We start from the raw sequence: 26,739 nt of genomic DNA, 5'->3' as shown, positions 1-26,739 counted from the left end.
AAAAAGGCCATCCTCACAAATAGCACAACATCATTTCTGTCATATACTACTAGTTAAAACAAACCACAGGACCATTCAAGATTCAAGCGGGTGGGGCGGGGGTGATAGCATCTCTTTTTTGAATGGGAGGAGTGGTAAAGTCACAATATAAAGGGGCATGTGGGATGGAATCACTGTGATCATTTAAAAGATAATCTAGTAGGTTCTTGCTCCTTCTACTACCGAAATGTTAATAAAAATTCCCAAATTGCCCCTGTAGTTTTTACAGACTTATAAAAGTCCTTGATAAGAGATACCTGGGTGGCACAGCTGGTTAGGTGTCTAACTCTTGGTTTCAGCTCAAGTTGTGATCTCAAGGTAGTGGTCTCAGGGTGGTGAAATTGAGCCCCACCATGCACGCTCTCCCTCTCTCTTAAAAAATTAAATCAGTCTTGGGATGCCTGCATGGCTCTGTTGGTTAAACGTCTGCCTTCAACTCAGGTCCTGATCCCAGGGTCCTATGATCTAGTCCCACATGGGGCTCCTTGCTCAGCAGGGAGCCTGTTTCTCCTTCTGTCTGCCACTCCCCCTGCTTGTGCTCTCTCTGACAAATAAATTTAAAAAAAAAAAAAAATCTTTTAAATAAATAAATATTTTTTTTTTAAAAAGTCCTTAATAAAAGGACAACTCTTTGTAACCTGGAATAGAAAACTTGGGTTCTAGTCCAGCCTCTACTACCCTTTTAAATGGGCTTTAATTTTTTTCATCTGTGAGTAAAGAATTTGGTGTGTTTTCTCTCTAAGGGCTTATGCTACCCTATAAATTGATAGAATAGTGTCCTATTTTCAGATCAGTATGAACTAACCCTCTTGGGGGCTAGGCAGGATGGAGATGAGAGATGACTAAAAATGACATTGGTTGTATGTAACATACTCCCTTTCATTGCTGTGGGTACAGAATTTGGGAGGCAATAAGCAAAGGAATTAACCCTTCTTGTGGTTGGTGAAAATCTTCCATGATCTGGGGGGTGTTCTGACCATTTCCATTTATTATATGTTAAGCCAGCGTGGGTCCCTCAGCGTTCTACCAAGGATTAGAATACAAAAGTCCTTCCTGGGCTTCTAGACCTGGTTAGCCATAACAATTCCTATGCAACACACACTCACACCAGCTAAGCAGACAGTGGAGGTGAAAAGGCTCCGGAGCTGGTCTCTTCCTGAGGGAAATGTTTAGCTGGGAGCTCTCTCAGAAAGATATTGTTGCCTCGTCTCTGGAAGATCAAGTTCCCAAGGAGAAAACTAATGTTTAATTTAGCACAAAGACACTTCAGAATCTCTCTCTGGGGGACTGAGCCTGCAAACAGATCCACATACAAAGAATCTAAGAGAGAAAAGGAAGCTCTCTTTGGTGCAGTGGCTACAGGACTTGGGCGCAAACTTCACTCAACTGCAGCCTCTGCCTGTTGTTTCTGTCAGGAGGATCGGTGCTCTTTCCAGTTTACTCTTCTGTCTGTACTTTGGACTTTTTCAACACTCTGTGAAACAACCAAATGGGCCAATACCACTAGCACATGCTTTTGCTGTCTGAAATTACATGGTGCATTGTGGCAGTCAAATGTGCAAGCCTTAGCCAGTTGGTCCACCGAGGTGAACAAAAACATCAACAAAAAAACTTCGTTTCTCAGCTACTTAGCCAGAGAATGCTTTCATTTTTTTTATGTAATTGAGACCCCAGAGAGCTCCAGAAATGAGCAGTGCACATTCATTTAAGAATGGCAATCATCATTCCAAAGACATGGTACAGGTACATACTGTATTCAATTAAGCCACGTCTTTGCACTCCGGTTACCACGGCGTTAAGACATTATACTGCTATCTGAAAGTCTCCTGGTAATTTATTAGAAGTTGTAGCAAACTTCTGCCTGAAGTAAATTTTCTGAAAAGGAAAAAACCAACACAAACAAAACCAAACCCAGGTGCGTAATTAACTTTCCATTCAAATCCATCCCAGCCACCTGAAGAGAACTTTGTCGCGCAATGAGGAGTTCAAAATGTTGGGCTGCATGTGGGCGACAGTTATCAGTGTTGCTGGGAAAAGTCCACAAATAAAACGCAGCCACATTTCTGACAGAAGAACATTTTTAAAACGACAATGTTAATGATTCCCTATCAACATATGAACTACCATGACGACTAAGGAAGCAAGAACACTGTTAAAACAATATAAAACAAAACAAACCCAACACAAGGTTGACTCTACGTTTCCTAAGAACATTTCACTTCAAGAGGAAGAGGGGGATTAAGTGGAAACGATGGGGAATAAACACACTAACAAAAAAATTTTGACTACATTCTTTGCTGAGCTAGAACCAATAAATCCATCCCTGCCCAAACATCATCTACCCAACAAGACTATTCCTAGTCTTATCCTGTCCCTTCTTCAGAGAAACATCATGCTTTTGATTAAGAATCATCCTCAGTAAAACTTGCTTTGAAGCCTTGGCAACATTTTCCTCACATTTCTTATGGCATCAAGTTTTAGGTGATACTGAGCAAGGAAGAGATTCTAAGCTAAGAACCACACCAATGGCGTGAAATTTTCCACATGCCCCAGGTCAGGGGTGGGAAGAGGACAAACTCCTGTTGCTGTTCATTTGCGGTTACAGTGAGTTAACTGATTCCTTAGTGACTTGAGCCAGGGATCTGACTTTCAAAAGCATAATTTGAAATCTCCACAGGAGGGAACTTCTAACTCTTTGTGACTCTGTGACCAGATTCACTTAAGAATTATTCAGCAGTCTAAATTAATAATTCAGTTAAGTGGGTAAATTCGGACTAATCAGTTTTAATGATTCCAAACTCTCAATAAACAGTTTGTTTCTCACTTACCCACAACTTGCTAGGCAACTGAATGGAAAGCCAGCCTCTATTCCAGAAGTCAAATAAACACTCTAGTCAAGTTCTAGATCAGAGGTCCTAGAAGCCCAGGAATGGAAGGGCTATTCATTGATCCTGTTCTCAAGAAGAACGCTATTGGGCGCCTGAGTGGCTCAGTGGGTTAAGCCGCTGCCTTCGGCTCAGGTCATGATCTCAGGGTCCTGGGATCGAGTCCCACATCGGGCTCTCTGCTCAGCAGGGAGTCTGCTTCCTCCTCTCTCTCTCTCTCTGCCTGCCTCTCTGCCTACTTGTGATCTCTCTCTGTCAAATAAATAAATAAAATCTTTAAAAAAAAAAAAAAAGAAGAAGAAGAACGCTATTAAATCCACGCCAGGGAAAATGTGAATCTATCCCAGATGATATCTCCATATTAGACAATTTTGGGAAACTGGATAATACGGGATCCATCACTAACCATTTTAATAGATATTAAAAAGAAAAGCCATGGACGCCTGGGTGGCTCAGTGGTTTAAAGCCTCTGCCTTCGGCTCAGGTCATGATCCCAGGGTCCTGGGATGGAGTCCCACATCAGGCTCTCTGCCCAATGGGGAGCCTGCTTCTTCCTTTCTCTCTGCCTGCCTCTCTGCCTACTTGTGATCTCTGTCTGTCAAATAAATAAAATCTTAAAAAAAAAAAAAGAAAGAAAAGAAAAGTCATGCCCCATGAAACGTCTCACACACATTCTGAAGATGGAATCCTGAGCCGGAAAAAAACATGAATCTGACTCAGGCAGGTCACCTTTCACAGTAACAACAGCTAAATTGTACTGAGCCTCTACTAGGTGGCAGGCAATTACCTCATTTAATCAACAACCTGGACTAGTTCTATTACTATCACTCCATTTTCCAGCTGAGGAAACTGAGGCAGGAGAGTTCAATTAACTTAACCAAGAAGACACAGCTAAAAAGTGGTAAAGTTGTGATCTGAAACCAGGTAGTCTCACCCCCCCACCCTTAACTGCTATGCCACCCTGTCTCCTTAAGCCAACTTTCACACCTCTATTTCCAACCCTATCCACACCCCTCCTAGCCGTAAATACTAAGAGGGCAAAGTCTATATCAAATTGCTCACCATGGATACATGAACTTTCATGGCATAGAATTATTGCACAACAATTCTTTACTGAATTAATAGCTAATTTCCAAACTCTGTAAAGCACCCATGTCCACAACCTTGGTGTAAAATTTTGGGACCTTTGCTAAAGTCATTAAAGTCTATGGAGAGCGCAGCGCGCATACACACTGTTATTTGCCCATTTTCATAGCCATTCCTTCAGCAATTGGGTAGGGCCCAACTCTCTGGCCTTCTTTTAAGACTAGTGGAGAACGGGTGGACAGCTCTTCTCAATCCCTCTCTAGGGAAATTGAACAGCTCTGAGTCTTTCACATCTGCCCCTTAGATACAAGTTGGAAAGGTTGAAACAGGCAGCCGTTCACTGTGGTCAGCACCCCGACATCATCATACCTTCGATCAGAAAGTGTTGGCTTTTCTCCTCTGCCATCTTCTCCATAGGGAAGTTTCCCTGTGCCATGTGAACTTGGACCAAACGGGAAAATGGGACCCCACTGAAGCTTAGGCCAAGTGAAAGCTATGGAACACATCTGCATTAAAAGGCAAGCGAGCGAATCTCAAACAGCATCTGGAATCACAGCCCCTCATCCAAGCTTCTGCTCCCAATTTTTTTTTTTAATTTTAATGAAATGAGTTTTGCCAAGTTCATAAACAGGCAAACACATTCTTTGGGAAGGGAAGTTTACACGTCAAGAGAAGACGCTTTTCCCCCAGGGCAATTCTTACTTGCCCTGGAAGGCCTGGGGAGCCTGGGAAGAAAGGTGCATGTCTTTGGTTCAGCTTCTTTTAGTTTCTCTTCTGTGTCTAGTGAGCGTGTTTTAAAACCGTCTCCTTTCCATGCCAAAGGCCATGTCATGCTGTATATAACTCACCGGGAAGAAGGGAAGTGTGTAAATAGCAAGGCATTAAGCAGCTCCAGGGACCTGAAGATAGGTAATACAGAACACTTAGGCAACGTGCTCTGAGAAGAGGCTGCCGGAGGGGAAGTGTAATACTTGTCTTCAAGTGTATGAAGGATTATTATTGCTTCACTGATGCTGACTTCTCAGAGCCTTCCTTGCTCTACCATTTTCCTGGGCTACTGACGTACTCTTGCCAGAGTTTCAGCCCCGCCAGCAATGCAATCAAGCTCACCTGTCCCTCTCACTACTCACACCCAACGCCGTCAACCAGGCTCCACTCAGTCCCACACCTGACCTGGATACCCATCCGCCCTCAGCGACCCCGTCCCACGTTTCCCCACGCTCCCTCCCCCCAGGCCCTGCTGCCCACCCGCACAAAGGCTCTCCCCGGGCCAGGTCTGAAGCTCTCTCCTACCAACCCCTAGCAGTCCTCCCATTTTGAGAACCTCCTGTATGTCCGGCACTGTGCGGAATGTTCTGGTAAAGAGCACTAGCTTTGTTTTTCCAGATGAAGATACTGATGGCCAAGAAGAATAAAGTCATTTCCACAAGCTCATCCAGCTAGTAGGTGTGAAGTAGATCTGGATACAGGTCAAAATATAAAATCTGTGCACTAAATTCTCCCATTTACTATTGCTCTAAGACTCGGTTTCCTTATTCGTGAAGTGGGGCACATGTTGCTTACTCGCCAGTATGGTTTTTTTTGTTTGTTTTTTTTAAGGCATTATCTAAAATATAAAAGTGCCTGGTACATTCTACGGCTCAATGAGTACTAAGTCCTTTTTCCTTCTGATTTTTGACATCAGTTTTGGTCCATTCCACCGACTTCGTTCTTGTACCGTTCCTTTACCAACGTGGTCTTGATTTGCCCAGTGGACTGGTAAGCAAGCAGGGACTATGTCTTTACACATATTTCTCCCTATTCCCCCACAGAGCCTGATTAGAGTGTGAGGGGAAATTAGCATGAAAATGCAGAAGAAAGAATTTGGAATTGTTTACATTAAACATGATCCAGCCTATGAACATATATAAGGGCCTGAATTAAAGAACAAGGAAGTAGCAGAATCCACTTGGGATAGCTTCGTTGCCATGCACGGCAGAAAGGATGATTCTTTAAAATTTCCAGCCAGGCTTTTTGAGACTAAATAGCAGCACTAAAAACAAACACACACAACAACAATTAAAAACAAGAACAGCTAATCATAGCCGCTCTTTTAGTCATATTTAATTATTACGTCTTAGAACATCTGAAAACCCATGTTTGTCTCGGTAACTTACAAAAGGTTTACAGGCAGAGGGAAGCCACACAATATTAAACTAGAAGGTTTAGAACTCTAAAGTTTGAAAAACATCACCTAACAAGGACATTATTTCAAGGAACACACATGTCTTCTGTAAACAAACACTGACCCAAACAAGCAAGGCGTCTTGCTTGACATAATAGCCCTCGCTGTCAAAGCAAGCTTTCTGTCCATTTTTGATAAAGGATTGTACCAATTTCTCTCTCCACTTGAACTCTTTTGCCTTTGTGAGATCTTATAATTATATTTACTTGAAAGAAGTAGTAGGAAAATCCTGGAGAGATAAGAACTCTCCCTTTATTACTTTGTTCTGGAAAACAGAACAAAAATAGGTCAGTTCTTAAGGAAATGATGGCTGCATATATAAATAATGTAAACACTCCTATCACTGTCCTGGGGAGGATATTTATCATGGAGACAGCTGGAGACACCCAGATCTGGCCAATGAACTGTTTCTGTTCTCAAACCCCCCCCCCCCCCACTTACACCTCTCAGACTGTGAACTGTCAATTGGAAACTTGATTATTATCAGTTAAAAATAACCAGGGAACTCTGACAATGATTTAACTTGTCTGACTTTCTTAAGCTAACAATTAACATTTTAGACTATTGTTGACAAAATATTTAACTTTCCCATGCCATTTGTGCAAACGACTTTTCTAATATTCCTTAGATGCTCCGGTGGACACACATTTCCCAAGCTGCTCTGGTCCCGGCAAGGCCCGTAAAAGACATGCGCGCAAGGACCCCAACCACTTTCACAACACAGCACGTTTTAACTAAGATTTCCTGGCACCTTCAGGAACACTTAAGCACACTGATAACTCAGTCTTATCTTGGCAGCGCTAAATTTGAAATACCAATCCCTCTATTTACAATAAAAGCTATTTCACCATTTAAAACAGACAACTGAAAGCTTAAGTATCCTTTTAATCCCTGGAAAAACCGGTATTATGATTCGTTGCTTAGTAGTTTATTATTAGCAATACTAGTAATAATGCCTTGCATTTCTGTAGTGCTTTATTTTTTCCCAACGCCTGTTCAGAAACACACATTCATTTGCTTCTCTCAACACACTAGGACAGCAATATTGTTCTCTCTGTTTTACAGATTACTGCTAAGTAACTTGTCCTAGGTCACCCATCTGGTTAGTGATCAAGCAGAATCGGGGAGGCAGACTCCCTGTCTGATCTGCTTTCTTTCCTCCACACTACGTTAGAGAAAAGATAATCTCTAAAGCCAAAGATGACTTGGAACCACTTATCTATCCATCCTAGCAACACAATCTATGCAACGGAAAAAAAGAGCTTGTCTCAGGCAATAGGGAAAGATTAATAACGAACCGCAGAAGCTCTAAACCTTACTGTATTGGACCAGCAATTAATCAGTCTCACAGTTCATTCAAAGATTCAAACGTACTTCACCAGAAAATGATTCAGTGCCTAAAGCCTGCTCCAAGTGGTTAGAAATGCAGATCTGCTCAAAGCCCTATAATCCAGGCCCTCTGAAAGGCCCTGTTCCTGCAGTCTCTGCAGCAATGGGGCTTCCCCTGAACTTGCACTTGAGCTAAACGAAGAAATTGGCTGAGTAAGGGCTGTAGAATTAGGCTGTCAATGTGGAGAGCATTAGCATTGGCTTGGAGGTTATTGCATTGTTCGGGAAACTTGGGCTATTGAAAAAACTCAGACTTTATATATTTCTTGCAGCACAATAGCCCTCAGGTCGATGCAATCCCACAGACCAGAAGTTCCCCTGCCATCCACGTTCCAGTATTACTGACTCCATACTAGGCATTGTACTGGCAAATACGCAGCATACAGAGATTCCATCTGAGGATTCAGTGCATATTTGGTTTTAGATGACCAATATTTTCTCTCTCTCCCCACGAAAGGACCTTTATGGCCACTTATGGCATATGGATTAACTCTTCAATACACCCAGACATAAGTAAATCTGGTCATGCACACAGAGGTAAAATTAAGAAAGAACTCTGCCACTCATTCCGCGCAAAATCCCCCTTCAAATTAATAGTGTCTCTGAAAATAAGAGGAGCCCATGTGAGGTGGGACCTGCCGATCTAATGTGCGGGGATGAATCAGTTCCCAGTGCCCAGGCCTCCCTTCAAACACAATGTTATCGGGTTCATACAGTACTTGCATCACCATCTCTGAGTACCATGCTGAGTAACAAAGCTCCAAATTTAGAAGCTAAAATGGAGAAGGGAATTTCCAATAACCAAAAAGGGGGTGGTGGATCAACCTTTGCAAAACCACACGTTTTCAATGAAAAGCAACCATCAGAAAGAAACTGTTCTTTTTAGTCCTAACTCACAGGGCACCTCTCATCATCACCGAGCTCGGAGAGGGGTCTCCATGTTTCAGGATGTCGCTGGTGGTTAGAAGGAAAGAATCAGATTCTCTCTCAGAACAGGAGTGGTACAACAGCCACCTCTGGCTTCTGCAGCAGTAAGCCTTCAGTCCGGAAAGGCAGGACCCCCTCCTCTCACTTCCTACCAGCATGGAGAGTGCTATCGTAAAGTTACAATAACCATTGAGGTTGACTGGTTTCATTCTGCATCCCAAAGTACCCCCCCCCCCCCCCCGCCACAAAAGAGCCAGCCTCATTCTACTTCTACCGTGGAGAAAAGAAAAAAATCAAAAATGGCCATAAGCAGACATGCCACCTTCCTGGCCGAGATACGAGGGCCACCTCCAGTTTTGGCACCCCAGACAGATATCGGTCTTCTCCACTGAAAAAGGCTGAGCGCCTCGTCCCCTGTGTCATCCCCAGAAACACTTACCAGGAGACTGCGAAGTGCACAAAGCGGTATTATTGGGAGACTTGCAGACAGATTATAAATTTACTAGGGACAATCAAGGCATTTAGATGCTTCTGGCTGCAGATGCCAGTGACACACACACATACATACAAACCTCATTCTTCTCTCCCTTTGAGTGATTTCCCCACCCCCCACCCCCTCTGCCATTCACCTCAGCAGCTCCCTTTCACAAAAAAAAAAACTCCCACTGCTCTCCTAGGGAATTCCAAGGAGTGGTGGGATGGAACAGGTAGTAGGGAAGGGAAACTAGTCCTTGAAGCTCTAATAGGACCCCACAGGTCAACTGCATTCAAGGATGAGACAGCAAACACTGGGTAGTTCAACTGTTACCAGTTATTTTTCCTCTGGAGCTCATGCCAGGAAGTTGCAGTTCTAGGCAACCCAAGCAAAATGTGTGTGTGGTGGGGCAGATGACCACTAACCTAGCTTTCCCAGAACTTCTAGAAACTTCACTACACGCCCTGGCTAGATATAAGGGGGAGCCACAAAGAAGCATCCTATAGGCCTGGCTGGGGCGGGGAGAGGGGGTCCACTCTCCAGAGCTCCTTTTCAAGCTCCTTTGGAAAAGGAGTTGGACGCACTGTCCTCCTCTCCTTCGGGCTTTTGCAGTACTTTTAGTCTCACATGGCTATTTCCTGTTGCTGACTTTCATTAGGGCTGGCTTAGGCAAGCCGGAGCGGTGCTGCGAGCAGACAGAAGATCAAGGGCCCCACAGACCTCAGAAATGGAGGTGGCCTGCAGGGCTGCGGGGCAGGGTTCCACCTTCTACCCAGAGGCCACTGGCCTGGCAAATCCAGGGGAAGCCGGTGCACGGCAGGCGGTCACCTGACCAGGACTGGCACCGAGAACCAATGATTCAAGGGATACTCCCTCTGGGATGGGGTGTGTCTGTGCCTCTGAGGAAGAAATGCCAGCCAGAAACTTCAGTCAGAACTTTCAGGTTTGATGTCCTGTCACCAGGAGTGGCTGAAGACAAGGTACTTCCTAGGATGATAGTGCGTAAACGGCCCCTTCCGTGCCTGCCCACTGTCCTGAAAGCTGTCAGCTGGCATGACCTGCCTGTGGTGCCCGGGAAAAGAAGCTCAGTGGGAGGGGGCAGTGGGGCCATCCCTGGGAAATCAGGGAGTAAGCCTCTCAGAAACATTCCCTCACCCATCTTAGGGATGTTTCCCCCACATTTCTCTTTCGACTGAGGGGACACTCATGGAACTTCTCTGTTAGAGATCGCCACTTATGGTCTCTTAACCCAAGAAGGGGCCACTTCAAAGGGGAAATGGGAAATGCAGGAAAAGGCTTTGAGGAAGGTCAGCTGGACTGACAGAGGAACTCAGGCTGAAGCACGGCTTGTTGGGCCTAATCAGAGCTGGCTAGCCAGAAGAGAAGATCTGTGAGGACAGGGCCTTCCTCAGCGGCTCATTCAGATCTTGCAAGCCTGTAGCCACTCTTGACTCCAGAGGGCCTCTGGGAAGCTCGGGCTTTCTACTTCCTAAGAGACAGCCTACTAGTGTAGGAATAGCCATGAATGAGCACCAGAGAACTTGATGAGTAAGAGTGTAAAGCTGCACAGACTGCCTACCCGATGGCCTGGGAGGTAGCCAGGTAGCACCTTGGCCCTTTTCCTTGCTGTCCGCTCCCCCTCAGGCCAAGGCAAGCTCTACCCTCACAAAAGGCCAGCGGACCACAGCGAGAATCATGAGAAAACCAGGTGCCTTACCGCAATCAGGGCTGAGTTCCTCTGGTCCCCAGGGGTTGAAGCTTGTGACTGCTGCTCACCGTCGATCCCACCACCGCCACCATTATTGCTACTGTTGAGCAGGTGCTGCTGGTGGTGATGGTGATAGTCTGGTGGGGGCGGTGGGGCTGCTGTCGCTGCTGCTTGAGAGGCTGCAGGAGGGGCAGCAGGGGGCGGTGGAGGGGCTGCCGTGGTGGCCGCAGTGGCAGTGGCCTTGGCGTGCTTGCCAGCCTTCCTTGCCCCCTGGCCATGCTGTACCAGGCTCAGGAGCTGCAAGGTGCTCTCTCTTTCCCGGTCTGAGCTCTCAGCCCGACCACGCTCATAGCGTCCTTCACAGCTCAGGTGGTGCTGGCGGCAGACGGCGATCCGAGCCCGGAGGCGCTCCACGATAGCACTGTGCACTCTCGGGGTGACTGAGCCCCCTCCAAGGAGCCCCGCCCCAGGGGCCCCCCCTAGCCCTCCTGTGGGGGCCTGTGGGGGCGCTGTGTCCCCCATCTTACTGGACACAATGCTGCCTCTGGGATGGTGAGGTGGAAGGAGGCTACTGCTGGCTATTGCAGGCAAGTCTGTTTTTGACAATGTGAGCTCAGTGTTCAGGGCCACATGAATAGAGGTCTTCAGAGGTTGGGGGGAGCCGTGGAGAAGGTGTGGGGGAGGGGAGTTAGTAAAAAGAGGGTGAGGAGACAGAGCAGAACCAGTCGCAGAGGATTAGTTGGAAACAAACCCTTATCAACTTACTCTAATTGCATTTGACAGCTCTTGAGAACTTGGACAGAGTTGGTGGGTTTTTTTTTTCCCCCCCACCAGGCTGACAAGAGCCCCTAGGTACTTTGTAAACACACGATCTGGGGGTTAGAGCAGGAATTCAGGGATTGTCAAGCCAGAGACAGAAACAGACAGCAAAGGGAATTGAGAGGAGTATTAATAGAGATTGGACTCCCCCTCACCTAGTTGTTTCAGAAAAATTTTTTATGGGGATGTTTCTGCAGAGAAACACATCTCTACCACGTCTATGTAACCTGCAGCCTTTACTTTTCTCCGGGTTAGGAAAAAAAGTGCTGTTTCAGGAAATTTTCAAAGGCAATGTTCAGAATGAACAAAAATCAAGAGAGGCTGTCTGTTGGCTTTTAATTTTTCCTCCCTTTCCCTTGGCTCCGGTGTTTTCTCCTCTTTGGGGTACTGTAGGATGTTGTCTTCTCCCAAAAGAGGGAGATAGCTTTTCAATTGTTAACAATGTCAGTAACTGGACTTTTGGACCATGCTCTTTTCTTCAGCTAATCCAATCACCGGTAAAAATCCTCATTCCCTCTAAGGTTTCCTAGCCTTAAATGAAAGCAGTCTGAAGTCGCTAGCCACTGAGAGAGATCCTTCAACACATTTTTTTTTTCTTTCCCGCTTACGCTTCCTCACCCCCGGCGGCTCTATTCTAACACAGTATCAAGAGAGACAAACTCTTCCGAGAGTAATTTACAAACGATGGTCAAACTTACAAACTTCCAGCAAATTGCACCGAGTCATGTCCAGCCACTTTTCTGTCCACTTTTGTACATTCCATCCCCGGCCAGTGGATCTGAGGGTCTGGACTCGCAATAAGCAATGTGGTTCTATCTCCTGTATTGCTCCGCTTTATAGATGGAAAGAAAAAAAAAAAAAAGTAGCTTGTATTTTCCTTTCTCTTTCCCGTCTGTTGTTAGCCGCTTTGCTGACACTGGCTCCACTGCCCGGAGTCACGGCGATACACAGGCTTTCATTGTGCTCCGATAGGAGAGGGAGAGAAAGAGAGAGAGAGTGAGACAGAGAGGGAGAAAGAGAGAGCCAGCAAGCTGCAGATGGGGGCGGGGGGAGGGGGCGGGCGGGAGAGCAGAGCGGCGGCTCCCTGGTGGAAGGCTGGTGTCACTGCACGAGTGAGTAATTGCAGCCGGGCGCCCGAGAAAGGGGAACGCAGAGGGCCTCCCAGTGGCCGAAGACGTAAATCCCACAGCCTGCGCGCGGCGCGTCTCGCCGGGGCTCCCGGAGCCTGACTTGGCCGAGTGGGGAAGGCTGGGGAAATTCCCCAACCCCTACCCATGTACTTCACCAGCTCTAAATGTTGAAGAAATTCCCGGCCAGGGAATGTATTTTCCCTTTCAGACCTACCTGACGCCCCCCTGAGGGTATCATTTTCATTTTTCAATAGGTTGTAAAGGACACCACTGAGCACCCCAGCGAGAGCTGGGTGAGCAGGGAGGAAATGCTCATTAAGTATAATAAGGAAGGCGGGCGAGGATGTGCGTGTTGGGGGCGGGGGGCGGCGGGGTGCAGTGGAAATCACATCGCTAGCCCACCCGGAAAGGGGAGGCCAGTGTCTTGTCTACCTGCCTGCCTGTTCTGTGCGTCTTTGGGTAAGTCAGCTTCGGTGATTACAAGCAATTCAGCAGGGGTAAATAAGAGATTTTATGACGATGAAATCACCGGTCCCAGTTCTAGAAAAGAAAATGAAGGTTTTTCTTTGAAAATACGAGGTGACTTATGACAAGTCACTGCAAGATCCACGGCTATCTGGTTTACATGTGCATGGAGAAAACTCAGTATGTAGCCGTGGAGTTTCAAGAAGTTTAGGTGAGCACAAAATTGGGATCGTCAGGACCATAACCATGCTGTGTGTCCTAACTCCGAAGTCACTTGGATTTGAGGTCTCGAGCAATGGGACTTCATTAATTTAAACGAATACTCCCACCTCAGTGACACGGCCCTTCTCCAAATTGACCTATGGAAAGAAATGAATGGGTAAAGTCAATGGAAACATGGTTAAGACTGGATTTATTTACAATTTAGTTCCCAATAGGTAGGCTGGTCTGCTTTAGTCCATTTTATTTTCACAAGTTCGGGAATATTTGTTTGGAGTTGGCGACAAGTATACTCTGATCGAATGTAACTTATTCTTTTTTTTTTTTTTTTTTTTTTTTTTTACTTTTCATTGGAACTTCTGTCCTTTCCAAGGCTAAGTTCCTCACTAGTTACATGGGGGAAAGGCAGGAATTTGTTTTTGTTAGGTATGCAGATTTTATGGGGAAGTCTCTCATGAGGTGTCATTAAAAATTGAAGGAGTTTTGATCATTTTACATTTGATTTTTTTTAAAAAGTTGTACTCATTAGACATTATCTTCCATTATATGGGTACTTTATATTCAGCAATCATACTTGATAAAAGAGAAAATGCAACATTTAAATTTAAAACACTGTTTACTGGACAGTGATGCCATAGCATTGATTTTCATTAGTAACTCAGAATCCTTAGTCAAAACCGTTGTTCCTTTCTGATACAAATTTTGATTTCCATGCTAGACAGGGACATACCTTAAAAACATGTCAAGCAGTTTAATAGATTTTTACACTATATTCAGCCGTGTATGTCACTTTTTTTTAGAGTGTCTTTTATATACATTTTTCCTTTACAGCCCATTAAATTCAAGCTGAAATCATTATGCACATCCTCATTTCCATTCACATCAGCTACTGTTTATTTAATCACTGTTTCAGGCACAGCACTTCACATAGATCTCCCTTAATCCATGTAAGTATTATTAACCTCACTTAGAAGTGAGGAAACTGAGGCTCCCAGAAATTAAACTCCTCGTTCCAGTTCATGTGACTAGGAAATAACAGCTCAGGGCTCTACCTCAACACCGATGGCAAACCTGTGCTCTCTTAACCACTGGGCTTGCTGCCTCAATATTGCAAAGCTGCAATTACACTCTAATCAGCTTGCTAGAGTCTAAGCCTCCAAGAAATGAGTAGTGAATAGAACCACCCATCTGAAGGTGAGAGCAGACAAGTGAGAAAGCATGTTCAATTACATCCAACTGCCAATAAAATAAACATTTATTTTGTTCCTCATTTCCCTCCCCTCCTTTTAATGGTATTGTTCTCTAACCCTTGTTTCTGTGTAGCCATGTGAATTCTTTCAAGGATTGCTTTTCTTTTACTTGTCCATTTTTGACTCATCATCTCTCCTAACATGGCTACTTAACACTAAAGCACCTAACACCACAGTAATAAATGCCAAGATCTAAACACTTCACAGACATGTAGAATTTTAAATTTACAAAGTATTTTTTGGTGTTAAAGCAAATCAATGATGTTGATGCTTATAATGATGATAAAATCATACAGCATGTCATAATACCTGTTTGAGGTTAATTCAGTTTTTTCAACATTTCAATTTTCTTATGGACTCCTTGCTTTTGGCCCCCCAGTCCAGGCTCATTTCCGTTTCCTAACAGCTTGTCTCTCTGCCATTCTTTTGGTGTTACCGTATACCTAAAAAGCCTCTTGTAGTTTTCAAACACCCGCTTATGAAGTTTGCTTGGTTGCAGTAACTGCAGACATCAGCAAAACTACTTTTACATTTCCTGATCAACAGTCAGAATGCTGTTCCAGTGGGAAAAATGTTTCATGCCAGCAAGATGCCTGACCTAGGAACTGGGTCAGCTGCCATCATTAAGTCCCTCTAATCATTAGTGCCTTAATTTTTACAAAGTAAATGCATGATATTTAAAACAATACATAAGTTAATTTAAAAAACTCTCCAGGTGGAAGGCAATCTCACTCTTCAGCATTCTCGGGCTTGTCTGCAGTGTCGCGAGCATATGAGAAGTGATGCTCCTGGGGACATTAGAGATACTTTACAGATCATTCACTTTCGTTTTCTGTGGCCTTCCTTTCTACAAGTCATTCATGATCCTTCACCCTTACAACTTGACTATTACTTTTCCTCCAGTTCTGCCTTGCTTCTTTTTGGGCACTGTCACTTCATCTTCAGCTCTCAACTATGGCTTCATTTTGGTTAAGGATTATTTCCATATGCCAGAGAAATAAGAATAGAGATATGTGACTGAAATTTCTATTTTACACTTTTCAAAAAGGTATGTACTCCTCATGTGAAACATCAGCATCAGTATTCTCAGTACTTTGTGAACTTTTTCCACATGTTTTGCTTACAGTAGGAATAGGGATAATTTCAGAAAATTGAAGCAAATACTAAGTAATCTCTATGTAAGGACTTAATGAAGTGTAGCTTTTTATGTATGCACATAGACTGAACTCCATGCATGAACCACATAACAACTGAAGCCAGGTTCAGTCAACACTTGGGGTCAGAAACAAGTATCTAAAATTGCACCGAAAAATAGATCCTACTATGATATTACCTTTAAGAATTAAAGATACAGAATAGACAGGGTCCATTTGGTCACCAGGAAACCATTTCACTTTATTATATTATGAGAAAATGTAGATGTGCAAAGCAATGCAAATGCCAAAGTATGCTTTTAAACTATTTTTGGCTGAATTTGTCTGAGGTCTTCAGATCCTAACATAAATACATATATGGGAAGGGTTAAGGAGAAAAATAAATAAAATACATCTTAATCATTAACATGTAGACAAATTGAATAAAAAATAGAAAGAACATTATGAAGCATGAAAATATGTATCATGAAATTATTCCTGATTATGAGGGTTGAAAGACTCCTTAGAAAAGGAGAAAAGTACTCCTCTTTTGAGTGGGTAAACTACAGTCTTGATTCTGACATGAGGGGATTGAACTGAATGAAACATTATGTTTCTTCCATGGCCCACTGATTTAGATAATGACAGCAGTAAAGAATATATCAGTGCGGATCATTTAATACTGTGAAAGGATAATAAAAACATCTGGGTAGGGATTCAATAATAAATACACATAGATGTTAGTCTGAATTCATTTTTAAAATACAATATTTGTCTACTAAGACAGGACATGAACAGCTCATTTGCTTGATAATCATCTGTTATAAAGGCATTGTTTTATAACTTTAAAATACTGTTAAAAATTATTAGGCTGATGTTTTTATGTACAGCAGATAAAACTTTTATTTGACTGTAGAGTGCCATTTCATGGAAATTAAGATGAATATATGTTTTAAACAAGATATGTGCCATGAAAATACACACAAAATATACAAATATGTCACATGATACAGAGAAACAAGACCCATGATCTTCACATTTACAGGAATTTATAAAATCTTCTCTGAAGGAAATGTGTTACAATTCAGTCAAACTTCTCATCTTGAAAGTAATCCGCCCAATTTAGATATTCTTGAAGTTGACCATATTTCTGTGTATATAATAAAAAAGCTAGTTATTTTACTCAAAGCAAAGAAAATAAGGTAGGCCTTTTCAATCTATAGACACAAACAGGAATACGTTCACTTCTCATTTCAGGATAATCATGAACAAAAAATCTTATTAACAGGAACACAACTTCAAATAAGAATTTCTAACTCATAAAGTATTGGAAAGAAATAAAGCTGAACATTATTATTAATCTCATAATATTTTTATAAAATATAATTTTTTAATTACCATATTTATAGAAGTATAACAACTTCAATAACTTATTCAACAAAAATTTGTTGAACATATAACATATATTGAATACTTTCTGATGACTCTCTAGATACCAAAAAAATTTCTTTCCCTGTCCCTAAGGAGGCCAGAGTTCAGTGGTAATACACCAGTAACAAGTGCCTTAAAGAACTATATAGACACTGTATGGGGGTTCAGAAGAATAGCCATGGTTAGTTGAGGTGGTCAGGAAAAAGTAGCACTTAAACTGTCGGAGAAAGGATTTGGTTGGCAAAGATCTGGTGGGAGAAGGGCAACAGTCCATACCACAGTAAAGAAGCAAGAAAGTATGGGGTTTGACTACAATTTGAGGGGTTTTGGGGGGAATGGAGAGAGATGAGACTGAACCAAAGAGGTTGTAGTCACAGAATAAAAAGTATGAAATGCTAGGTGAAGGAGTTTAGCAATAATGTGACAGGCAATGTGAAACTGCTAAAGTGTTAAGGCAGAGATTGACATAATCTGGGGTGTATTTTAAGAAAAATGGTAAAACATCATTCTAGAATAGTTTGGCATTTAGTTATGAATCTATTGTAATAAGTTAGGTAATGAGATTCCAAATTCAAGTGACAACCACTGAAGATGAAGAGTCAAGACCAGGGTAGGACAAGGTAAGAGAAGAGTCAGGATGATTTGGAAATTCCACAGATGATTTGGAAAGTTCAAACTGCTGACTTCAGTTGAGGAGATTAACTGACCTAATGGTTTCTCTACTTGTGAACTCTGGTTCTATTCCCAGTGAAAAAGAGAGATCCTGATGACCCTAACTTTTGTGGTAATAGGAACCTATGGAAAAGTATAGGAGGAGTGTGCTTTCCTTCTAGGCAGGGCCATGAAATTTTTTTCTCCTTGAAGATCTCTGATGGAATCACCTTCTCTGGAAAGAATGAAGAAAAGAACGGGAGGGGAAATAACCCTTGGATTACTTAGGGATTCTTTTGACGAAGAACTTGGGTTCTACTAGTTAGAAGTAAAGTACTCTAGAATTAGAAACCTAGACCTTAAAAGTTTGACTTTTTTTTTTTTTTTAAAGATTTTATTTATTTATTTGACATAGATCACAAGCAGGCAGAGAGGCAGGCAGAGAGGCAGGCAGAGAGAGAGGAGGAAGCAGGCCCCCCGCTGAGCAGAGAGCCCGATGCGGGGCTTGATCCCAGGACTCTGAGATCATGACCTGAGCCGAAGGCAGCGGCTTAACCCACTGAGCCACCCAGGCGCCCCAAAAGTTTGACTTTTTTTATGCTTTCTTTTTTCTCTTATTAAATTTTTTCTGGAAAATTATAATCTATCCCAGCTATACTAAGAAAAGGAAGGAAACCTCTCCTCGCTTTTATTACTAATAACAGTTAACATTAACTGATCACTTATTAATCACTAGGTCCAGTATTAAATGCTTAAAATGTGTTGATCACTTAATTTTCCAACCAAAACTCTATTACTGTTTTAATTCCATTTTGCTGAAGAGAAAACTTAGAGAAATAAAGTAACTTGCCTCCAAATTCTACTCCTAGAAAATATTTAAATCCATGCTTTTAACCATTATAGTATGCTATTTCTGAGATTTGAAGGGGGGTGAGGTGGGGTCAGCTTTAGTAAGAAAAAGGAAAGCCCTTCAAAGGAAAAGTGAAACTCAGAAGGCAGTCCATATTTCCTGGTCATTCTTTCCACCTAAAGATTCTGGTTCCATCATTCTTTTTTACTGAAAATCTGGAGAGTTTCGATCTTATTCTCTTAACCCCTTCGAATGCCAGGTCGGACCTACTGATTAAAACAGTTGGAACTGTGGAAATGAGTGTGAGAAAAGAGGTCAGAACGTAAAAGAAGGAGTTTGGGGTCTTCTGTTCAGAAACAGCAGTTAGACATGAAGAAAGGAATGGGTTTGTCAAGGCAGACTGAGAAGGGAACCTTGAGTGACAATGTACCTTTAAGCAGTGGCCCTCAATCTTCAATTTGTTTAAGAATCACCTAATTTGTTAAATATTGGGTGTTTAACCCAAGGATTCTCATTCAATAGGACTGCCATGAGGCTAGGAACTACACAATTTCCACAAACTTCTAGGTGATTCTGACATAGGTAGTTAAAGCCACAATTTGAGAAACATCAGTTTAAGAAGCGAAAGAAAAAGAAAAGGAAAGAAGTTTTAAAGGGGGAAAGAAGAAGAGCCTGCATAAGGAGTTTCAGGAAGGGATGGGATATCAAATCATTATTTAAAATTCTTTCTTATGTAACAATCTTTATGTAATACATTTAAAATTTACATATAACTGTAAAACTGAGACTTGATACTTTTATTGACCTACTTTCTCCACTTCCTGATGTTCACGTATTCACCACCCCGTCCCAATAACCCTATCTTCAACTTTTCTGGAAATCCCATCATCACATTCACTTTCTTCTTAATAAGAACACCTGTTAGAATTTTGTCAGTGGCATATGATAGCATGTTCTTCCAGTCTAATTTAGAATGAGACAATTATTTTTATTACATTTATTATAGGTTTTGGTTTTATTTTAATTTTCTTATCACTCTTTCCTTTCTTACACTCAAGTAGCTCCTACCCTTTAACATCATCCTAAGTTAAAAACAGATCATCCTAGCTCAACTGTTAGGAGAAGGAACAGAAAGAATGAAGTCAGTCCAGTTGGCAGGTCTTTGGGAAGAAATGCTGAGATATCCTGAGACAATGGAAGAGAAACACTTGGAGGAGGGAGGAGCAGGTAAGGGAAAAAGCAAGGTGTATAAAACAAACTAGGAGGAAAGCCAGGACCAGATAGTTTGTATGAGGTAAAAGAATAGGTTGACATAATAATAAGGAAGTAAGAGGAAAAAGGGCCACAGATGAGGCCCCTGGAGCAGCACTGAGCCCTGGCATTCAGAAGGGTTAGGGTAGCTATGACCATGAGCCTGCAGCCAAAGAAGAAGGTGTGTGTCACAAGCACATACAATGGTGTCACACAAGGACACTCACACTGAGGGGCAGGCGGAGTGATGCTGCGAAATGTCAGAGCACTTGATAAATTCTGAATTTTAATCACAGCACAGAAAGCTGCATATGGGTTTACAGTGGCTCTAAACTTTAGTCTCTAGGACATCTTTTGAGAAAATCCATAGACAAGTATTTTTAAAGCGGGAAGGATCCCAAAAAGAAAATGAAGCTCTTTGGTATTACATGTGGGAAAAAATGTGCACATTGTCCTAAACATGCATGAACTTGAAATAACTGCCCAATACTGTGTGTTGTTCTTGAAGTTTAATAGAACACTTGACTTTTTTCCTCCTAAGAATATTTTTTTCTTATTCCAGGTTCCTTCTGTTAGAAACCCTGTTACTCGTTCTCTAAGGTACATGATCTAGTAGTGTTTTTAGTTTTTCTCTGCAAGAAGTTTAATGGTCTTCTTAATATATACTATTATTACATAATATGTACAGTATGTGCACAGTGATTTTTCTATACCTGGTACACAATTCTTTAAAAAATGGTGTCCCAGTAGGACAACCCAGTAGGTTGTCCAACTCCACTAGAGGGTTGGCAACCCTTAAATGCACCAATAAAATCAGCTAAGAATTTCACATCATCATGGAAAATGAAGACGGGACTTACTGGATAAGTAATGGTACCCCTCTAAAGCAAATAGAAAAGCACAGAGGAGGACAGGGAGGAAAGCACTGGGAGAGAAGTCGAAGCAAAGTAAAAGTTAAAAAGCTGAGGAGAGTAAAATGAGAGAAAGACTACAGAAAGGTCCAGATTGGGTGGGGGAGATGCAGAGAGATCACCAGGTGGGGTTTGTGGCAGGAGGATAATTGTCAGAGGGAAACCAGTTCTGATGTCACTGTCCAGACTGGGAGACCTCTGTGGAACATGACATGTCCTGACAAGTTCCTGTTGTTTGTTCTCTTTTTCTTTCCCTTTGCTTATAAGTTTATTCACTAAGCTTTCTTCTTTTTTATCTTCCTCTTTTACAAATTCCCTATGATAAAAATAACCCAGGCAACAGATCTTAAGTCAGTCTTTTTTTTTTTTTTAAGATTAAATACACTGTTGATCTGAGTTGCCTGCAAATCTACTATATGTTTTCTCTCATACATTCACGTAACTAGACTTGTTTTAAAAGATTGCAATCATATTAGCATTCTTTCCAAGTACCATAAGCAATTCTAAAAGCTCTGTGAGCAGACCAGAGCTTATGAGCTGCCAGCAGATCTTCGGGAATCCAGTGCACTCTTCAAAACCCCCACTTTATCACTGATATCAAATTTAGTGATCAACAGGATTTGGGGGAATCAAAATCAGTGCCGTGGCCTGAAACCTCTGCATTCCCCTTGATCTTCAGTTACAGTGCTCACTGCTCAGCCCATGTCCTCAAGAAGAGGATGTGGGTGGTATTAGAACTGGCAGCCGAGATCCTTTCCTCAGATTGGCACCAGGTGCTTCTTCACTCTCGGGTCACAAGAACTGTTCTAAAGAATAGGAAGCAGACAAGCAGAGGTGAGTCCTACACTTCGTCAAATAAGGGGATTAAATATATATGTAAGGAATACCATTTATATAAAAGTGAAAGGACAGAGTGGCATTATTGCTGATTTCAATTTTATCTGATGAGCTGAAGGAATGCTTAGAACATCAGGGTACCTGTTCAGGGTTGGACAATGATAAGCATGAAAGGAATGGGTGGAAGAAGAGAAAATACAAAGACGGGGGTGGGGGCGGAAGGAGAGATTCTCTTCTAAAATTTAATGTCTTCTAGTCATTTGTATCCTTTCGCTGATCATAATTAGGCTCCAGAATCTATGAATGAGGTGATTCTTTTATATTCACCTTACCTCCTTAATCCAGCCACTATCCTTTGACTGACTGAAAATTCTTTCCACTGTTTCTTTAACCTGCTCATCTTCAACTTCTTCTGTCTTTGCAATGGAGCAACATTCCTGGTACAGCTTGAACTTAAAATGTTTTAGTTTATGATAAATTCTGGTACGCTCAGCACAAATTCTGCCAACAGTAAACACCTAAATCAAAGAATAAACATTATTATCTGACAAATGAAGTAAAAAATATAGTAATGATTATACAGCCTTTTTTGTTGTATATTAGCAAAATCTAATAATGCATTATTAATTTTTAAAATGTTTATACAATAGTTCTTTTACCTACTCTCATTATATAACTTAGATTAAAAAAAAACCTGAGCATCTGTTATGTTTCAAGTATTGGGCTAAGCACTGGAAAGATGTACTACGTGTATTTGGGGAGCTTACAGTGTTGGGAGAAAAACAAATTATTACAGAACAATGTGTCAAATGCTGGGCAAGAGATGCTATCAAGGTAGAGAGGAAGGACAATTAACCCAGTTCAGAGATGAGAAGAGTCGTTGAGTAGGTGATGCTTGAACTGAGTCTTCAGAAGACAGCTACCCAAGTTTGAGAAAGAGGAGAAAAATGGCTTTTTTTTTTTTTAAAGATTTTATTTATTTATTTGAGAGAGAGACAGTGAGAGAGAACATGAGTGAGGAGAAGGTCAGAGAGAGAAGCAGACTCCCCATGGAGCTGGAAGCCCTATGTGGGACTCGATCCCGGGACTCCAGGATCATGACCTGAGCTGAAGGCAGTCGTCCAAACAACTGAGCCACCCAGGCGCCCCGAAAAATGGCTTTTAACACAGAAGGATGGGGATACCTGAAAGCAAGAAAAGCATTCAAGCAATTTTATGTACATAGTTACTGAGTTAAAAATGCCTGGATTATGATATTTTTCTAGTTTAGAAGTAACATATAAAATGGAAATAAACTCTTATAACCATAAGTATATGGTTATACTCAATATTGGCAGTTTTTCACTAAATAATTTTTTCCAAAAAATTCTGTCAATGCAGCCATGACAGAACTGCATTTTATCATTTGATTTAAAATACTTTGCTACTTTGAGAGCTATCAGCTGGCATTTTAATGTAGGTTTTAATTCTATACCTTTAGGTGGAGAATAATCATTTTCTAATACATTTGTTAACTTTGATGTTTTTCCATTGTGTGACTAGTATATTAATGTTCTTTGCTTTTATTTTTTAGATATTTGAATAACTATTTTATACAGAATCTTTACCCTTTCACAAGAATATCAAAACTCCAGAAATGGTTTTCTAACTCACTTCCCTTTCCAGGATTAGCTGTAGACATCAAAGACAGTGAATGTACAGCACTATTTTTGGCTTATACAATAGAACATGATCCTTAAAGTACTAAATCACTTTTATTAGGGGTCTATGTGTCTTACCTCATAAAAAATCATAGATCAGTTTTTAAACACAATATTTTTAAACATATTAACTATAATTATTATTTTTATAGTAACTTGCCAAATGATGTATTAAAAACTAATTTTGAATTTATTATCCCCATGTTGATTCTTGGTGATTTTCTAAGTGATTCTTGTGATTCTTGCAGATTTTTTAGAGGGATCTGGTCAATTATTATATCAATTATTGCCACTAGTACTAAGGAATCATACTACCCAATGTAGTAGAAGGATTTAGATTAATAATCTATTTCTAGCTTAATAACTAATTGGCAGTATTTAGAGGCAACTCTAAGAGCCACCCTCTCCCACCCCGCCAAACACACATACCCTTCATGGATATATACATTCACCAGAGGAAGTGCTCAATATTAATATTTTTGCATTTATAAATGCAATACTTTTATAAAGATTAAAAAATAAATAGAAGTAGACTACACCTGCACTTCTCTCTTCATACTGTACTGCTTTATCAAATACTTTTCTTCAAATTTTCCAATATTTTTTTCAGTTTTGTCTTTTCATTCAAAATTAATAGTACCTTAAGTATTTGTCAATTATCTAGATTTGACACACTTCTGATATATTCTAGGCTAAAACATCATTTTCTTTCTATTCTCATATTAAGATGACAGGCATCTTCAATAATTTACCTGGGGACTGTCAATATGGTAGATTATCTGTCATAAAATTTTCCACTTGGGTTAAATTCTCCTTTGGACACAAAGGGGACTTTTGTTTCCCTTGCCCCAGTTATATTTCTTTTCATTCTCACCCTGTACCCTTTCCCCCTCCCCGCAGGTTGGGTGATGTGTTCTTACACAAAGTTTAGGATCTGAATTAGGAGTGCATTTGCCATAGACATATGCAAGACATGTTTTTCTCATTCAAAAAGTATACCTTCCCTTGTACTCTTTTCACTTCTCTTAGTGCTTTCTCCATTTGTAAAAATAACAGGGTTATTTGTGCAAGCTAGGTATTGAAAATTTCTAAATACTGAAAACAAAAATGAGAGGGAAAAATACCTGTTTATCATGTGACATGAAGTCATCTGTTTCCATAGTCCTGGTGTTGTACAACTTTCCTGATAAATGCACCGAGTATTTGCAATGGCGATGCAATCCACAGGCCTGGCAGGAACAGTTTTCAGGATTCTTCAAATGGATACTTACATTAGAATAATTTTCCACCCGCTCCTGGAAAAAATTGAAAAACATAATGAAGCTTTCCAAGACTGGAAAAGACCACAACAAAGTAAAACATAAAAAGAACCTAGCCAAATTAAAACCCATATTTGGAATCACAATAATGGGGTAAGACATAAGAGCAAAACATACTGTTATGTCTTACTTTAACACAGAGCACACAGTAGATATTTGACAAGATATCTTTAAATAAAAAGATAATTTAGGTTGCTCAATGACAAGAAACCAGACTAGAAAAAAAATTAGTTTCTTACTTTTGAGTTACTATTAAGTAGTGTTCTTCACAGATTTTATTTCTCTTCCCTCTCTCTAATTAGCATAAATGAGATATTATAGTTAAAAACAGAAAAAAAGAGCAGCAAAAATTCAGGATACTGTAATGAAAAGATGGAATTCATTTAGCTTAGTCAAAAACTGAGGAAAAACCAGATCACATTCAGTCTCTACGGTGTAAGTTATATCCTATTTCCCACAAAATATTTCAGAAATGATTTGATCGTCTTATGGCTACTTACTAAAAGGCCTATGAAAATCAGCAAGTTGTACTAGGACTGCTAGGTGGCCAGCACTGATATGGATAGTCTAATAGCTGAATTAGCTATGAGTAAGCAAACTGAGAAAATATTTGGCATTCATAAATAAGCTTTATCAAGCTGTGCAATTACTTCTGGTTGTATATTTTTGCTCACACTCTAGGCTTGTGTTAGATACTAATGTCATAATTAGTACTGTAGATTAGGTTTTACTGTAATATTTCAACTGTATACAGTAAGCGTATTAGCAGGGTTACTAATCCACTTTGGTATTCTCTATAGGCCTGACAGTAATTAAATATTCAGTATACCAATAGTCTCCTTTTTAACACTGTATGATTCACAACTTAATTGCATTTTGTCCACTTTTACTATTTCTCATATTTCATGGCAGTTTGTGACACATGTCACTTACAGGATGACATTCAGAGTGACTAGGTGACTAAAACACTTTCCCTTCTTGTTTCTGTGGTACGTAAGGAAGCACATCCAAGATGAAAGCTCTATCAGCTTGGCTCTGTGAGTGACTACAATATGCAGAACACTTGTAGATTTACACCGGACATAAAATATAACTGAAAAATAAGCTTTATTGGGTTAAGCTGTTAAGATTTTCATTGCTGATCTGTCCTATAACTTATTTTTTGCAGCATAACTTAGCTACTTCTGACCAAGATCATACTGAATTGCCCATGTCTCTAAATTTTTAAGCTAATATTTTTCTTGTATCTTGCAGTTACTTTATCAGCATCAGGTAATCCAAATTCAGCATAATATACCAGGGCAGAGTTAAGCATAATATAGCAGAGTGGCATGGGCCATTGGAGTCATAGAAACACTATGACCTTATGTTTAAATACAGTTTAAATACTGGCCTAGATAATGACTAGCTGTGTAACCTTGTGTTCAGAGTCACAGTTTTCTCAACTCTAAAACAAAGGAAAGATTAGTGCCTTCCTCATGGGGTCACTCTGAAGATCAAATAAGATACTTTGCATTGCATGAAAATTACCTGGAAGAGTTAAGTGATCAATAAATATGTGCTATTTTTCTATTAAAGAAAATACTATGTGGTCTAAAAATACTATATGGTATAACCATGTTCTAAGAACTGTGCTATGTATTTTATCTTCTAGCTAAGTAAATATTTCCCTTTAAAGTAAGCAAATATTTTTTGTATCTGAGGAAGAGACCGGAGTTTAGAAAGGTTAAAAACCCATGCAAAGTCAAAAAGATATATATGGTGACCCTAAAGTCAGCCATCCTCCAAACTGAAGTCTTCTATTTCCGTAGTCCCATAACTGTGCCTTAAACCTAAACCATCTGTGGCTAATTTATCAGGTAACTCAAGACTGAACAGGCCTTGGATGAGCCAAATCTCCTGACATAAATGAGGTAGGTCAGCTAATGATTTAAGTGCTAGAAGGACTGTTAGGAACTTGAACTTCTGTTACCTTGCATTCCCCCCCCCTCTTGTGAATCATTAGAAGATAGAATATTAGAAGTAGAGAGATTAAGAAAA

General features: G+C 41.0%; 2 protein-coding genes across 5 annotated transcripts in view; both read right to left on the bottom strand.

Annotated features, from left to right (window-relative positions):
• MAML2 (mastermind like transcriptional coactivator 2) overlaps nt 1-12,601 on the bottom strand; it is a 344,668-nt gene extending 332,067 nt beyond the window's left edge. Inside the window, exon 1 of the mRNA XM_032360171.1 lies at nt 10,743-12,601. Within this exon, the coding sequence (XP_032216062.1) occupies nt 10,743-11,255 (513 nt within the window). The 5' untranslated portion in view covers nt 11,256-12,601. The remainder of the gene's footprint in view (nt 1-10,742) is intronic.
• Nucleotides 12,602-15,985: 3,384 nt separating this feature from the next.
• CCDC82 (coiled-coil domain containing 82) overlaps nt 15,986-26,739 on the bottom strand; it is a 31,519-nt gene continuing 20,765 nt past the window's right edge. For 3 of the 4 annotated variants that reach the window (XM_032360173.1, XM_032360175.1, XM_032360176.1), the window contains 3 exons: nt 24,505-24,675; nt 22,013-22,198; nt 15,986-16,899 (listed from right to left, as the gene is read on the bottom strand). In XM_032360173.1, the coding sequence (XP_032216064.1) occupies nt 16,834-16,899; nt 22,013-22,198; nt 24,505-24,675 (423 nt within the window). In that variant the 3' untranslated portion in view covers nt 15,986-16,833. Of the gene's footprint in view, nt 16,900-18,403; nt 21,650-22,012; nt 22,199-24,504; nt 24,676-26,739 lie in introns of those variants that run through there. The other variant, XM_032360177.1, reaches the window with a different exon arrangement.

This window comes from Mustela erminea, chromosome 9 (assembly GCF_009829155.1).
Source record: "Mustela erminea isolate mMusErm1 chromosome 9, mMusErm1.Pri, whole genome shotgun sequence".
NCBI lineage: Eukaryota > Metazoa > Chordata > Mammalia > Carnivora > Mustelidae > Mustela > Mustela erminea.
This window is presented reverse-complemented; position numbering and strand designations above follow the sequence as displayed.